We start from the raw sequence: 17,012 nt of genomic DNA on the forward strand, positions 1-17,012 counted from the left end.
GTGGATCACTCGGTTTGTAGTGCTATTTTAAGTATTTATTATTTCTCAAAGCGTTTAGACAAGAGTTTATTTCAACTTACACTCTTACAAAACTTTCAACAATACAAAAATAGAACCTCATAAATAGAATTCAGATCGAACGTGGATAACGCGCAGACGTTGCGTTTGAGGGATAGCTAATCGCTTCCTACTACACTTTAATACTAGAGTAGGAATACTAGGATAATAAAAAAACACGTGTGTCATTAAACATTTTATTTTGTCATAAGTCGTTTACGTGGACAAGCAAATTGTAAACTACTTTAACTTAAATACATTCAATCGTAACTTTATCTTCAATTCCCTGCACTCTCTTCATCCCAGCATCTTCTTACCAACAAAATTAAAAATAATTGTATTATCCCTACCTGAAGTCAGACTCTAATAATTAAAATAAAATGTATCTGGTGCTTAATGCACTTTACGTGCCTTACAATTAATTTATAATCTTAAGATTTATTACGTCTAATATCTTATATCCTTAAATTTAAAAGAACATGAAATATGGCACTAAAACTAATTAGTAAACTAAACTAAAATAACCATAATACTCTTTGTATTCGACTAAATCAAACAGTGACAGAAAATCGACTAAATCATTACAAGATCAGACTAAAGACTGTACTTATTCATAAATCGAGTATCTTTATTAATGTGCTTACATTAAAAATTGGACTAAATTTATTCCTTAACTATTCTCACTTGGAGTGGATATAGAAGAATTCTGTTCTTTGCAATAAAACACATTATTCGTACTAAATAGTGGTGAATCGAACATACTTCTAGAAACTACATATTTCCAAACTAAATGTGTACTAGAGGTACATTCAGCAGAGAATTTTGTGATTATTTCTGATTGTTAGTGAATTCTTTGGCACAAAGTATCATTTTTATGCCCTAAAATTACGAGTATGTTCACCCCGCTTAAGATGTTGTACTGCAATGGATAGAATTTCTGCCTTTTTCTTTTCATTAAATTATAAACATAATAAATAGAGAAATCTTAAATAGAACGATAGTATCTCGTATTTAATGCAATCTTTGGTTGTTTACTTGATACGTACGCATATTGTACATTTTTCTCCTTACGATGTATAGTCATCCAACGTTACTATTTGTGCGCGTGTTTCAGAATGTCTCTCTGTCTCTCTGTTATCTTTAAGTTTTTGAAATAATCAAAATAATACTTGATACAGTAAAGATAAAGAACAATCACTGAGGTAAAACTTTACAATCCGAACTATTTTAGTCGATTGGCTTTAATAATCGACTAAACTAATTCCCCAATCTGCACATACTTATCCTACATCCACACCAGCACAACTACAACTCTAGCACATCGGCGATAGCTAATACAGTACTAATACATGACGAATGACACCGAATCTTTCTTATCTTATTCAATGAGCGATTTAGAAGTCCTTAAATCGATCTTGACTATTTCTGTCAGTTTTTACAGAAATAATGATTTATGGAATGATATTTTTTACCTCTGCATCTGCAATTTAAACTCTGAATCACGTTAATTAGAAATAGTGAGATCTTTTGTCTCGGGCTCGATAAGCAACGAAGAGTCTGGAATGTGATAGGACTGCCCAGAAAAATGTGGGTTTAAATTTCCAAATAGCATTCTATGTAGGTAAGTAGGTTTTACACCAACCATCATGTCTATTCCTCAGATATCCGTCATGTGAGTACTATAGCAGCGATCCTGACGACGAGCTTGGTGAGCAGTTTGGCCTAGGCCTGCTTGGCGTCCTGCTCGAAGTCCAGCAGCTCGGCGAGGTTGCTGATCTCGATCTCCTGCACGCGGTTGCCGGCGAACTGCATGAAGTCATGCGGGGGAGCGTCGGCTGAACGCTTGCGGACTGGAATGGAGAATATGACGGGCTTTCTTAATGATGGAGGTTCATTTATAAAAGAGTTATATTTAGTAGGGTTTTCGGCAGAACTGCTTTTAAATGTCAAGGTTTCTTTTCAAACTACGTTAATCAACTTATGTTATGTTGTTTTTGAGGTCCGTTACCGTAAAGTACAAATAGGGATAATATTAAAGTCACAAGTTTTTATTTCAAAAAGGCATAAGCAAACTGCTATGGACAGTTACAACAAAAAAGATTCCTATGCAGAATAATAACGAATGATGAATACTCACTGACAACCCCAGTCTCCTTCTGCAGACGGTAGATAGGCTTGCCCATGCAGGCTTCCCTCGCAGCCCGCGCAGCCAGCGAGTCAGCATCCCGCGGCGGCAGCAGCGCGCGCAGCTGCGTGCGCACGCGGCTCACGTCGAACTCGTCCCCGCGCTGCAGCCCCAGCAGGAACAGCTCCGGCTGCAGCGACAGCTCGGGGTCCAGGTCCATCGTGAAGCAGCGATCAGAGTCCACGATGCCTGGGGACAACAGAGCAGTTGCATTGGACCGCTTTTAAGAAATTGAAGTCCTTCTTTCAAAGGTGCCGAATGCGATGAAAAGAAAACCGTATCTGGTAGACATCTATTCCTCTTTAAAGCACAAGAGAGTGTCACATGAGATGATGATGAAGATGAAATAATTGGCAACTGAAAAACATTTTAGCTAAAAACAAAATTACAGTAATTCAACCGAAGATACCAGAATCTACTGTAATAAGAAATATTTAGCAAGATTTCACAGCGACAGACATAATTTTCTGGCGACATAAGGGGACCCGTAGTTCTGTGACTCACCAGTAACATTAGTCTCGAAGTCATGGATGAAGCTGACGGGGTGTCCGTTGTTGAAGACGGAGATCTTCTCCACGGAGTCATCGATGTCAATGTCCAGAACCTCGCGCAGCAGGTCGAACAGATGCTCTGGGTCATCGTCCATCAGGCTCACCACCTTATAAACGTAAAATAGGAAGGATTTTGAATAGAGTCAAAAAGGAGTATGTGTGATATGTTTTTTGATTTGGACTTATTTGAAAGTCGTTTCATTTTTCCAATCAATTAATATGGACAACGTTATAATAATTCTAGTTTGGTTGGCATATTTTTACGGAATATGTTATATATCAGAAGCGGAAGATCGATTTAGGCTAGAATATAAATTAATTCAAGACAATAGATTTTAAGGTGTGGACAATTATTGCAAGCATCACCTTCCTTTACCATTGCCTCTCATAGAGAGATGCTAATGTTACCTGAATGCTTGGCTCGATGCGGCCAACATTGGGGGCAGTCTTCCAGCGCAGAGGCATCTTGCGAGACTCCAACATCTGCAAGTCCTGGAACGTGCAGACATTCTGGTTTATCCTAGTGCAAAAACTCGGACGATTGAAGATTGGTTAGTAAGCATATTTCTTTTTTTCCAGCAAACTTCGAAAATTCGAAATATATTTTAAATATATTTAATATTTAAAATACTTTATGCACATTGTACAACGGCGGACTTAACGCCTTAGGCGTTCTCTGCCAGTCTACCTTAGGGTGGTGGTGAAACAGAAGTGGTAGGTGCAACATAGTTTGAGCATAAGTGCAAGAAAATAAAAATAAATATATTTATGTATATATAAATATAATAAATATACAGGGTTACTGGTAAGTAGACCGCATCCTTTCAGGAGGTGATTGTATAGGTCAATACGGACAAATTTGACCATGGGATACCCTGGGCAAAAGTTAACCCGTTTCGAGATAATCGAATTTCAAGATCAGTCGTCTAGGTACACGTATTAATTTTCAATATTAGTCAAAAGGATTTTTGTGTGTTTTTGGATAGAAGTAAATCACTTCATAATAACAAACCATAAAACTGTACAAATCACAGAGGAAATTATAGCGAACAGCAATTACTTTTTTAGTAGCTATTTTCTCAAAAATATTACTCTTCATTTTTTTGTGCAGAATACTTAAAAAACATCTACATTTATCTAGCTATCCAAAAGGCACAAAACACACACAAATCCGCAAAACGAGACTTTTAACTAATAATAAAAATTTATACGTGTACCTAGACGACTTCGTAAGAAAAGATCTTGAAATTCGATTATCTTGAAACGGGTTAACTTTTGCCCAGTGTACCCCTTGGTCAAATTTGTCCGTATTGACCTATACTATCACCTCATGAAAGGATGCGGTCTACTTACCAGTAACCCTGTATATGTATATATATATTACTGAATCCAAGAGAAGAAAGTGAAGAAAATGAACTAGTGTAATGATTCCGCCAACTTGCCATGGATGTGATTACGCAGTTTAATTTTAAACGTGTGTCGACTATTTACCATCCTGACCTCCAAGGGTAGCTCATTCCAGAGAAGGATAGATTTAACAAAGAAGGAAGAGTGAATAATATCTGAACGGTGAGCAGGGCAGTGAAGAAGACGATTATTAGAGGAGCGGAGATTTTTATTGTGCTGTGAACACACATACTGAAAGTGGGAGGTTAAGTATGCAGGTGAAGACGGGGTATATAGTATAGAAAAAAGAGTAGTTAATGCCCTCATCACACGTCGTTGTCTTATCGGTAGCCATTTAAGTTGCGCTCGATACGCTGACACATGATCATACTTGCGAAGGTTAAAAACGAATCGAATGCAATTATTGAGAAGATTATTAAGATTATTGAGAAGATTTACATACTACTTTATAGAATTTGACGAGCCATGTTTTGAAGATTTGTAATCGTTCTATTTATTATAATCGAAACATTCTAGTGATTTTTTAAGCTTTCATGAAATATTGATAAAGCTTTTGTTTGCTGACATCAGAATTTATACAATGTAAATAACACAACTCTACATTCTGGCAGTTACTGTTCCCCGATAGCGAACATAATCCTTGATTTGCAGCCAGAAAATGTATTTGATTGACCTACAAGTGCACATACACTAGCTACCAAACTCATCAAACCAAGACTATTCTAGAGTCCCTTTGTGCCACCACGAACCTATCCCTACTTCTGCACGAGCCTCCTTGTTTTATTTTATGAAATCTGAAAGTATCGACGTTCGCTACCATGCCTAAAGCAGAAGGAGTGGTGCCGCTGACTGAAACCTTACAATGAGGCGTAAAATATTTATAATAAGCCCATCTAATGAAGTCATAATACTCTATGTATGAGTCACATAACTTCAACAAGAAACGCCATATTTAGTTTATAACAGACGATCAAGTTTAAATAATACATTGCAATTTAAACCGTAGCCGGCCGCGTCGCAAGCGCATAACAAGATTACAATAAATTGTTTGAAAATAACAGACTTCCCATGCTGCGTTCAATTAAGGTGTAGGGTTTATAGAGGTCGGAGTTAACTGGGCAGGTCAATCGGCACAATGTAACACTGACATTGAACACGATCGCGAGTTATCGTCACAGCTGCTATGTGATAGCTGGGGACTGCGACGTCCGGTGCACCAGGCACTATTATTATTGCGTATTTGTTAATGATAGCTTACGTGTTGTAAAATCAATTCTGTTTTCCCAAGGACGTGGACGATACCAAATATAATGAAGGAATATGCCAATTGTATTATTTTCTATTGTTGCAGGGTGAAGACTGAAGGAATAATTTCAGAACCATTTATCAACAACATACAACCACTAATGATAATGATTTATCAACTAACAATTAAATAAATTCCTCACACAACAATATGAAAAGGTATCTATCACATTTTTCTGAGCTAGGAATGGAAAGTAGGTCGTGCTATGACATCAGTGGCGTTATGATAAGTTTCCCCTGTAAAAGAAATAGGCCAAGTACTTACCCACTTGTCTAAACCGTGCGTGTTGCACGTAATATTATCTGCATATAGCTTTAAGTTATACCTATAGAAAGATCTGACTGAAATAACAAACGCCCTTGAAATTCGATCGGTCCCTACTATTTGTCATGTGTTTACGACTTAGGTATTGTTATTAAAAGGGGCGATATTCGGTTAGATTGCATGTGAATTCAGATTACATTTACCGCTATAAGTGAATTCGTGTTGAAGAATGGAACCTTGCAACTTTTATGTTCATAGATGCTTCTGGAAGCCTTTCAATAGGCAGTTTTTTTATTAAATACCTAAGTATACCTAAATACAGGAAAACAAACAACAATTTTCCTTGTTGACCAGAAAATTGATGAGTCAATTACGTAAATAAGTTACTTTGTTGACACCATTTTAGGATTACACTAAAAGGGAAAATGTCTACCAATATCTACTTAATTTTCCGCTTATAAAACTCTGAAAAGCTGTTCAGATAAATATATGAAGACATGCCCTTGCCTCGCCGCATCAGCCGCCATTTCAACCTAAAGCAACAATATTTAAATTCTTCCATACGTACCCTAGACAGAGGAATAGAGCAGAACCCTTGGTAGTGGTTGTGCTGTGACACATCCGTGGTGACCTGTTCGTAGATCTGCAGAGCCGTGATGACTCCCATCAGAACGAGCAGGAATACCGTGATGGCCATGCAGAGAATCGCGCCGACGCCGTGGCGTTTGCGAGGACCTGTCGGCTGCATTTCGATAATTTCCTGCAATAATTGAATGCGTGGACATCATTAATAGGAGGTTTTTTTTAAAAAAAAAAAACAATAATTGGTAAATATTAGGATAATCTGTAAAAAAAGTTGTGGCTGCGTCCAAGTTTGTAGATGTATGTAAAACCGTCCTAACCTACGGTGCACAAACTTGGTCTCTCACGGAGTGTCAGAAGTCCAAACTTTGCCAAAGAGCAATGGAGCGGAGCACTCTGGGTATCAAACGGACAGACCGCATACGCAACACCGTCATACGCTCCAAAACCGGAATTTTCGATGTGGGCCGAAAAGCAGCTCAATTAAAATGGAACTGGGCTGGGCACGTCAGCCGAATGCATCCTGATAGATGGGCCAACATTTCGGGGTAGGCCCCGAAAGAGATGGCGGGCTGTCCTGGATGCCTACAACCCTGATTGGTGGGAGATCTCAAAAGATCGAGAGCTGTGGAGACAAAATGGGGAGGCCTTTGCCCAGCAGTGGGACAGTACGGGCTAAGAAAAAAAATGTAAAACCGCAATAAAAACATTTAAGATAAAGCGCGGGACAGAAAATAAAATACCAATATTTGAACCACATACAATACTTGTTACATGCATCGATCGTTATATTTTTAGCTACAAAACCATATCTACTCTGTAAACTGAAAATCAATAGCTGCATTATAGATTAATGCCGCAGAATATTATATGTAGTAACTGCATCGACATTATTTAACTGCGCGGTGAGCGCAACTCTGTTTTTAGCTTGAAGATTTATTTCAATAGAATACAAATCATTTTATTTTAAAGAGAAGTTCCAATAATTTTTGTGTATCGTCTAGAAACGGCAAAATGCATCGCCGTACGATCAATAAACAATTTTTAAGTCTAATATTATTATACACCTATGATTTTCCACATCAAAATTAGTATATCATTCTATAATACGTACTTCATCGCAATGGTTTTCGTCTATCAACGGGACTTTCTTAATCGTGAGGCTCGGCTTCGTTAACACGGTCATCTTTCCTAGTTTTATCTCTCGATTTAAACACAATTGTTTGTATTTTACGTTAAAACAACATACACTCCGATTTTGACTGCGACAAATGCGGAAGTGCGTAAAATGAAGGAAAATTCATCAATATCGCACGAAATATTACCACTCACGAAAAATGTTTATTATTTCCTATTGCAACATTGTAAAATATTAAGTCAAATTATTGAATTAGTCGATTTCGGAGCGAGTTCTAGTCTGTGTGCGATTTAAAGTTCAGGAATATATTCATGTTTCTAGCAACATTGAATTGTAAGTTGTCTATGGTTAGTTCAACCGAAAAAAAGAAAGAAAGAAATTCGAGGAGGAAACGGACGATTAGTTTCGTGTTGTAGAATATTCTGTGTTAAAAAGAGGTTAATGAATCAGCAACGCTAATAGTGCCGTTAAAACATGTTTGATTAGTTTTCTTCGTCATTATTTTATGTTGATCCTTTGTTTCATTGTGTAATTACCACGTTTGTAACGAGACTGCGAGCACAAAAATAAAATGGCGACTGATCAAGTGAAGAACCGCATGCATGTTTTCAAGAACACTGGCAAAGATGTCGACGTAAGTATGGAGACGTAGTTCAATGTCTTGTAATAACGTAATTATAGCAAACATAGTCAGCGGTGATAAAATGACGTTTCGCGTGTGATTTTTAGGAAATGCGCAGGCGGAGGAATGAAGTTACAGTAGAACTGAGAAAAAATAAAAGGGAAGAAACACTTCAGAAACGTCGTAATGTGCCTATCAGCTACTCAACAGACGAGGATGAGATCGAGAGGACCCTGGCGTCCACGGACCTCAAGGAGCTGGTGATGAACGCAGCCAACGGGGACAACCCTGACGTACAGCTCGCCGCCGTGCAGCAGTGCAGGAAGCTGCTGTCGTCAGACAAGAACCCGCCCATCGACGACCTCATCGCCACCGGCATCCTCCCCATTCTCGTGCAGTGCCTGTCCCGGGCCGACAATCCCACATTACAGTTTGAAACCGCTTGGGCCTTAACAAATATCGCATCTGGCACCTCCGCACAGACAAACAAGGTTGTTCACGCTGGTGCTGTCCCTGTCTTCCTGCAGCTACTCATGTCTCCACACGAGAATGTGTGTGAGCAAGCCGTCTGGGCACTGGGTAACATCATTGGAGATGGCCCTGTGCTGCGAGACTTTGTCATTGAACTGGGAGTAGTGAAGCCACTGCTGAGCTTCATCAAGCCAGATATCCCCATCTCCTTCCTCCGCAACGTGACCTGGGTCATTGTCAACTTGTGCAGGAGTAAGGATCCTCCACCACCAGTCAAGACTATCCAAGAAATTCTTCCAGCCCTCAATGTTCTTATCACGCACAATGACAACAATGTAAGTACTATTACAAGTTATTCACCTAGTTTGTAAAGCTCATTGCTAGGCCACTACAGTTCGTTCAACTCAACACTAAACATAAAATGCCAAACCTAATATTGAGTAGAAATGCAAACCAATACTCTATTCCCACAGACTTACATTAAATGTGATGGACTTAAAATGATGTCATAATAATATTATTGAATTTTGGTCTCATCAAGAAAAAAATGTTCTAGAATATTTACAACCGACTTAGAACTTTAGAATTGATTAATTTATTGAAGGCATACCAACAGCTTCTGTGTAGAAAAAGAATTAGAATTAGTTTTTGTTTTTTCAATTTTAGGAATTTACTTCTTGTTTATTATCTGAATATGCTAAGAGATCAAACATTAACGTCATTATGACTCAGACAATCAGTGGATGTAGTACAAATCTATTAAGTCATTAGTATTTATATTGCACATATTTATAGTCCTAATCTTCTTAAAATGTCAGATTTCCTATAATCGAGTTAAAATAAAGAATATCACAAAGGTGTGTCTTGCTTTGTTGACTTCAATTTGTTTATCTGGCTGGGAGCTACATTGATAAAAACTTATCTGTCTCAATATCTTGGGCACCTCAATTGATAACTTTCAATCCTTTTGTTGTATGCTCTTCCTGGGTTTTTTTTAATCATAATTAAATAGAACATTATATATCATCAATACATATTAGAATGTGGCTAAAAATTTATCAAAAATCTATATGTAGGTATTTTATTTTTATCAATACCCACTAGGCATAAAACTAAATGTTATTGTTAGTACAATAAACATCTAGATAACTTTTTGTTCTTCAATCCAAATAATAATAGTCAGTTTTTAGTCTGAACATAAGTCAGACAATATGTAAAATGTAACACTGTGGTTTAACTCTTGTGGTTTCACACATACTAACAACACCTTTATGCAATGTTCCAGATTCTAGTAGACACAGTTTGGGCAATCAGCTATTTAACAGACGGTGGCAATGAACAGATCCAAATGGTGATAGAATCGGGAATAGTTCCAAAGCTGATCCCGTTGTTGTCACACAAGGAGGTGAAGGTTCAGACAGCGGCCCTGAGAGCCGTGGGTAACATTGTGACCGGCACAGACGAGCAAACACAAGTGGTCCTCAACTGCGACGCGCTGTCGCACTTCCCTGCATTACTGTCACACCAGGTATGATCTTTTAACTAAATTTGATTTATGTCTGGCTGTAAAGCATATTTGTGTGGTCCTACATGATTTATTGACCTGTCTCTTTCAGTGCATCTGAAACATCTGGCCATAAATTGTAATTCCATACAATGTGTGTTATATACTAAGATTTTATTTTATGTTTACAATATACTCTATTTAAATCAACAAATTAGTATTCTGTTAACAAAATGACTACCGAACATCGGCATTATTTGCGTCGTAAATAGGTACACGTGTTACTTTACGGTTACACGATTAAATAACAGCGCCGCTAAATAAACCGCTGCGGCGCTACCTCAGTCGAGTGCTGAGGAGCTAAGCCAATTTACTGTACTTTAATATAACTTAGAATCCAGGTAAGCTGTAGTACCAACGCTGGTTTAGCCCTTCTAAGCGTCGCTATGTTTAGTCTACGGGCTGTCTAATGACGTATATCTTCTCATGTGAGCCAATAGGATGGCGCCAATTCGTTACACAGAAAATAGAATAAAATCGAAATGTGCATGCATTTCACACAGAAATACACAAATCGTTGTATGTGTGAACGCGTAAAGGTGTCCGCGTCTGGTAGCCGGCCAACATGGTAATTATCTATTATTGTACGCGCGCCTTACCTACACACACGCTGCTTTCAATGTGTTCACTTATAACGTTATAGAATACAGTTAATTACTTTTTCGTTACTTTGCAGTAATTTATATCAGTGACTACTATTCTTCAAAGTTTATTTTTCGTAATTTTATTTTAGTTGTAATAAAATAGTAAAGTAAGCACCAATGTCGAAAAATCGTTGTAATAAATTCAAATATTTACGTTAAACGGTTGAAGGGTCATTGACTGATGGTGATAACGCTAATACCTACCATCGGTTTCATGGACAGTTATTTGGCGACCGTTTGTGGCTTTCCCGGCTAGTCGCGTCCGATGCAAAGCTATTACCGGCATCCTCATAAGTAGATGTCTATATCCTTTTATTTATAGCATCTGTGAGGTGCCAGGTTTACGTATGTTTGCTTCGGTAGCGGTACCCTCGGCCCTCCAGAAGGAAGTGTGCACATACTGAATGCATTATTATGCACAGCATGTATTGCAATTAGCAAAGGAACCGGTGCGCCATATGAAGCGCCAACAGAATTTTAATTAATGTATTTTCAAATGTTGTTATTATTTGATAAGAATATTGTAAACATCCACTTATTATGGCTAATTAATTTGATAGTTCTCATGCAATTCATTAAATTGTAGCATCAATTTTAATTTAGTCTAATTTCGCCTTTGAAACTGTAATACGATTTACTTATCATTTTATTTTTTCTATAACAGAAAGAGAAGATCTGCAAAGAGGCCGTATGGTTCTTGTCAAACATCACAGCGGGCAACAAGCAGCAGGTGCAGGCGGTGATTGACGCGGGCTTGCTGCCCAAGATCGTGGAGAACCTCACCAAGGGAGAGTTCCAGACACAGAAGGAGGCGGCGTGGGCGGTCTCCAACCTCAGCATCAGCGGCACCAAGGAGCAGGTGGCCGCCCTCATCAACTGCGGCGTCATCCCGCCCTTCTGCAAGCTGCTCAGTTGCAAAGATACTCAAGTTATCAATGTAAGCTCCTTTTTCTTTAGGTCACGCTATAAATAGGCATGCTCTTATTTTGGTAGTCGTAATTAGTCTGATGATGTTGTAAAATGAATTTGCTGTTTATTTCAATCAATCTGTACAATATATGCTAATAATTTCTTTTGTTAAGTAATCTTAAAACCTTCACCAATGTCTGTGCAGGATTTTTTTTATTTTTAAAATGTAACAGATTCTGAAACTTGAATGGTTTTAGAAATGGTTGAAAATAATATTGTAAATATTATATTCTTAGGTTGTGCTCGACGGTTTAAGCAACATGTTGAAGATGGCAGGCGAGAACGCCGACCAGGTCGCGAACATGATTGAGGAGTGCGGAGGCATCGACAAGATCGAAGCCCTGCAGAGTCACGAGAAGGTGGAAATATACAAAATGGCCTATGACATCATTGAGCAATACTTCGCAGGAGAGGTTAGTAACAAAGCACTATTTGCTTATGTATTATTTTGGGCTTGTCAATTCCCTGGTGAGAAATTTCTAGGTCTAGTTTATTTATAAGCAACAACATGTCATGGCCAAGTGGAGTTATTAAATGATGTCATCTTTTATATTGTCTGGAATTTGTGTCCGAACTTGTTGGTCTTGGGTTATTTCAGAGCCCGGAGGAGTTTATGTATTCAAGTGATGAGTGTTTGTTCGTATGTAACGTGTTATCGTGCGTTGCAGGAGGAGGACGCGACGCTGGTGCCGACGGCGGCGGAGTCGGGCTTCCACTTCGACGCGGCGGCCGCCGGCCCGCACGAGGGCTTCCGCTTCTAGTGGCGGCCGCCGCCCGCCGCTACCGGGCAGCCGCCGCCGCCCGCGCCGCCAGGCCCGCCGGGCCCGCGGGCCTGGGGGCCCGGGCGCCGCGGCGGGCCCGCCCGGCGGGCGCGGGCCCCGCTCGCCCCGCGCTGCGCGGCCCTGGTGCTGGCGCATTGCGGACGTGACGTCGGTGCTGCGGCTTCCTTGTGATACAGCTCCAATGTGATGTTTGAAAATTTCATCTTGTTTTTCGATTTCGTATGTACCGAATAACGGACGATGGACACGAAGTGGATAGCTTTAATGTTAAGTGCCGCGTACGCGACGTATGCGTTTAGTGTAATCTGCTTACCGATTGAATTGATGCTTTTGATATAACATAGTATTTATGTTTCGATTTTAACTCAGAAAGTACGGTAATAATTGCAGTCTCTGATTCCGGGACCGGACCTTCCGTGTCCCGAATGAAATTATGTTAACTTCAGCCCATTTGTAATGTATCTATATACCAATAAATTCTGTCCAATATAATAATCGTTTAATTTCAAAAACTTGTTACAATATTAATTAGAATAAATTGATGGCAGAGAGTCCCGATGCATCTGTTTGTAGATGTAGTCGTATTGTTTCTGGAAACAAATATTCGTATGAGTGGAGCTGAGATTGTGCGCGAGAGCGTCGTGTGACGAGAGTACTCACTTTCCTGAGCTCGCAGGCGTAGCACTTGACGTTGCTGTAGCTGTCCTCCGAGGGCTCGGGCAGCGACCGCGCCGTCACCTTGCTGTTCAACGACTCCGCGTCGTAGAACAATCCCACCTTTTGCTGGAAACTGTCATGACAGACAAAAACGTTTCAATACTATTGTATCTGGATCGTTAATGCTTAAATGAGAACCAACTAGTTACCGGAGTCTACTTTGGAATAATCTCATGATTTCATGCACAAATTAATTGCTTGAAATTGAACGGCGTGTATAATAAGTTCATACGGTTGCACCATTCGTGTTCAATATTGCGGGATAATAATTCACAACCAACACATCATCGTGATGACACGAAGAAGGCGTCGTGTGCGTTCGCGCAGCGGAATGTTGTTGAATTTAAAGATTTTAATTATGCAGATAATTAGTGTATGACGTCCTATAATTGTGTATGGTAAATAAAAATTTGTGTATGCAGCCATTGTGGAGAAATTCACCAAAAACAGATTCCGCTGGGCGAACGATGGCGAACGTTGTCCTGGCGGAACTTTTTTTAATCCATAGACTTTAGAAGAAAAGAGATGTGTCCAAAAATTAGTGTGTATTTGTGTATAATTGATTATGTATGAATGAAATCAGTGCATGCATTAACTTCGGAGAAATTCAAGTTTCCGCTACGCGAACGTTTGGCCATTAGCTAGTTTTCATATAAAGCGCTTACATAGAGAGCTGTAGATTTTTACACACGTTGTTTTGAATTTGTTTATATTTGTTTAAAAAACAGATTTAGAAAAAGTCGTAGGGTTTAAAAGATAAAAATATAAACGTAAAATACACTTATTAGGTCTTAGTTCTTAAAGTATGCAGTTTGGGGTCTAGATTTTCACGTTTACACAAATCTTGTAAGTGTCTCCAACATGTTGCCAAGTATCAATGATGTTCCGTTAGTAATTAAAAAGTTATAGGATATTTTATCATGATATATGATGAATAGATCACTGTTTACAAAGCAGTCGAATATCACGACGTTCTAAAGGAATTGCATGGTAAAATGTATGCCAATAATTAGTTTAATCATTCAACTATTCACTTGCAAAATTTCATGCCATTAAATTCAGTAATCAAAGAAAGACAATTATAATACTGACGGAGCATCGAAAACCTACATAATCCGACCAAGTTCGGATAGCTACAAAAAAGCGGCCGTGCCATATGTCTAAGAAACGTTCTTAACTTGGAAGGTTAGTATAATTATTAATATGGTACAGTTGTGTACACAAGCGTTAGGAAAAAATAAAACAATTGCATTTCTTGAATGAAAAATATTTTTTTTAATAATAACGCCACTATCTACGACATTTTAGTTAAAATACGTAACGTTTATTAACGTTATTTTTAATCACCTAGTTAAGTAATTTATGTAAGTAACGATAATAAAAATATTTTTGTACACGGATATTTAAATAGAGAAGTACTTGTTAATTGAAGATTTATTTTTATCGTAGATAGTGGCATTATTATTTAAAAAAAAAATTTCATTCAAGAAGCATTGTTTTATTTTTTCCTAACGCTTGTGTACGCAACTGTGCCATATTAATAAATACTAACCTTCCAAGTTAAGAACGTTCCTAGACATATGGCACGCCGCTTTTGTAGCTATCCGAACTTGGTCGGATTATGTAGGTTTTCGATGCTCCGTCAGTATTATAATTGTCTTTAATTACTGAATTTAATGACATGAAATTTTGCAAGTGAATAGTTGAATGATTAAACTAATTATTGGCATACATTTTACCATGCAATTCCTTTAGAACGTCGTGATATTCGACTGCTTTGTAAACAGTGATCTATTCATCATATATCATGATAAAATATCCTATAACTTTTAATTACTAACGGAACATCATTGATACTTGGCAACATGTTGAGACACTTACAAGGTTTGTGTAAACGTGAAAATCTAGACCCAAACTGCATACTTTAAGAACTAAGACCTAATACGTGTATTTTACGTTTATATTTTTATCTTTAAACCCTACGACTTTTCTAAATCTGTTTTTAAACAAATATAAACAAATTCAAAACAACGTATAAAATCTACAGCTCTATGTAAGCGCTTTATATGAAAACTAGCTAATGGCAAACGTTCGCGTAGCGGAAACTTGAATTTCTCCGAAGTTTATGCATGCACTGATTTCATTCATACATAATCAATTATACACAAATACACACAAATTTTGGACATCTCTTTCTTCTAAAGTCTATGGATTAAAAGTTCCGCCAAGACAACGTTCGCCAACGTTCGCCCAGCGGAATCTGTTTTGGTGAATTTCTCCACAATGGCTGCATACACAAATTTTATTTACCATACACAATTATAGGACGTCATACAATTATCTGCATAATTAAAATCTTTAAATTCAACAATATTCCGCTGCGCGAACGACGGCGTCGTCTAATTGGCAGCGATCGCGCGATGGCGCGATGCGTTTTTCATCTCACGATCTCACTTGCGAGGTTCCGAGGTTCAAATAGGACACTCTGATGAAATCTGTATGTTTGAACTCATCGAACGACGAAAACGCATCGTGTCATAGCACAATCGCTGTCAATTAGGACGACGTCTTAGATGAAAATCGCATCGCGCCATCGCGCGATCGCTGCCAATTAGGACGACGCCGAAGTGTTTCCGTTCCTGTTAATTGATCAGGGACTATTTCCCTGCCTACCTATATCAAAAATCCCTAAAATGATGACTGTGGTGGACAATATTGTCTTACTTTGGCAACGGTTTGGCCCAGTGGTTATCGAGGCGGTTAACTTTCATGATGTCATTGAGTCGCTGCAACAGGCTAAAGTTCTCGCTCTGTATCTTGTTCTTTCTATCGAGTTCGCGTTGATTCTTCTTCAGTTTGAGCGCGACGTGCGGGCGGGCGGCCGGTGCACGGTCGTCAATGGCTGGCAACGCGGACCTTACCTTAAATTGCATGAAACAGTCAATCATTTTTGTTGTACCTATAATGGTGCAGGAATTTAATGACGAACACGCAACGGAAAAATATAGGAAATCCTCCGATTTACCTTCAGCCGTCTCGCGTACCCTCTAAACTTCCAATTAAAAAAGGGCATTGACATCAGTAAATCTTAAAGTCCAAAAATTTATGCTAACCCTGCACTGTTATGTGATAAAAGATATCAGGATGTCTATTTGGTCCTGTGTTTCAGGTGTCCATTTAAATTTATAAGCGTAAGTTACGATCAAAGTGAATACTGCTTACGAGGCATTTTCACTGATCTAGGCAAATATCACGCCCTTCCGAACATTGAACTTTAATCAGACCTCGGTACTCACTTTAGAACGATGATCTTTGAATCTGCGATCCTCCCACGGTTGGATCAGTAGTTTATCTCTGCGTGATAACATTCCGATAGAAACAATTAGCACGGGACCAGCAGTCTAGCTCGTGATCTGTTTTGATTGTTATGGCTTTGTGTGATCAATAGCTCTTCGTAACTGTGATACTATGTATGTCTGTGTAGTATGTAACTAAGGGTTTGACTATTGAATTTATGTATTAAAGATACTATAACGGTACCTGTAATAACAGATGTGAGAAGAATTTTATATTTTGGCCTACCATCCCTCATTGATAAGACAATCTATCTATCCTTTTCTTAAGATCGTTCGTTCCTTAAAGTTACTAATTCAGTTCTGTCGATACGATTACCCAGGGTTTTGCCCCATAAATAATAACTAAGGGATTAAAATTAATTTTGGTTAACGGAATAATCATCATCATCATCTTAGC

At 38.6% G+C, this 17,012-nt stretch overlaps 3 protein-coding genes across 3 annotated transcripts; 1 reads left to right on the forward strand and 2 right to left on the reverse strand.

Moving 5' to 3' along the window:
* Positions 1-240: 240 nt before the first annotated feature.
* On the reverse strand, positions 241-7,663 carry LOC110380963 (uncharacterized). The gene is made up of 6 exons (XM_021341128.3): positions 7,467-7,663; positions 6,339-6,530; positions 3,202-3,285; positions 2,747-2,900; positions 2,195-2,431; positions 241-1,907 (listed from the first exon to the last, which is right to left on the reverse strand). Exons 1-6 carry the CDS (start codon positions 7,536-7,538, stop codon positions 1,780-1,782), a joined length of 867 nt encoding a protein of 288 aa, XP_021196803.1. The 5' UTR covers positions 7,539-7,663; the 3' UTR covers positions 241-1,779.
* Positions 7,664-7,822: 159 nt separating this feature from the next.
* Positions 7,823-13,037, forward strand: LOC110380953 (importin subunit alpha-4). The gene is made up of 6 exons (XM_021341117.3): positions 7,823-8,124; positions 8,220-8,918; positions 9,869-10,111; positions 11,456-11,728; positions 11,997-12,173; positions 12,429-13,037. The coding sequence occupies exons 1-6, from the start codon at positions 8,062-8,064 to the stop codon at positions 12,519-12,521; spliced, it is 1,548 nt and encodes a 515-aa protein (XP_021196792.1). The 5' UTR covers positions 7,823-8,061; the 3' UTR covers positions 12,522-13,037.
* LOC110381601 (uncharacterized) lies at positions 12,871-16,861 on the reverse strand. The gene is made up of 4 exons (XM_021341947.3): positions 16,556-16,861; positions 15,984-16,180; positions 13,203-13,332; positions 12,871-13,132 (listed from the first exon to the last, which is right to left on the reverse strand). Exons 1-4 carry the CDS (start codon positions 16,625-16,627, stop codon positions 13,067-13,069), a joined length of 465 nt encoding a protein of 154 aa, XP_021197622.1. The 5' UTR covers positions 16,628-16,861; the 3' UTR covers positions 12,871-13,066.
* Positions 16,862-17,012: the final 151 nt, after the last annotated feature.

This window comes from Helicoverpa armigera, chromosome 6, assembly GCF_030705265.1.
Source record: "Helicoverpa armigera isolate CAAS_96S chromosome 6, ASM3070526v1, whole genome shotgun sequence".
NCBI classification, from domain to species: domain Eukaryota; kingdom Metazoa; phylum Arthropoda; class Insecta; order Lepidoptera; family Noctuidae; genus Helicoverpa; species Helicoverpa armigera.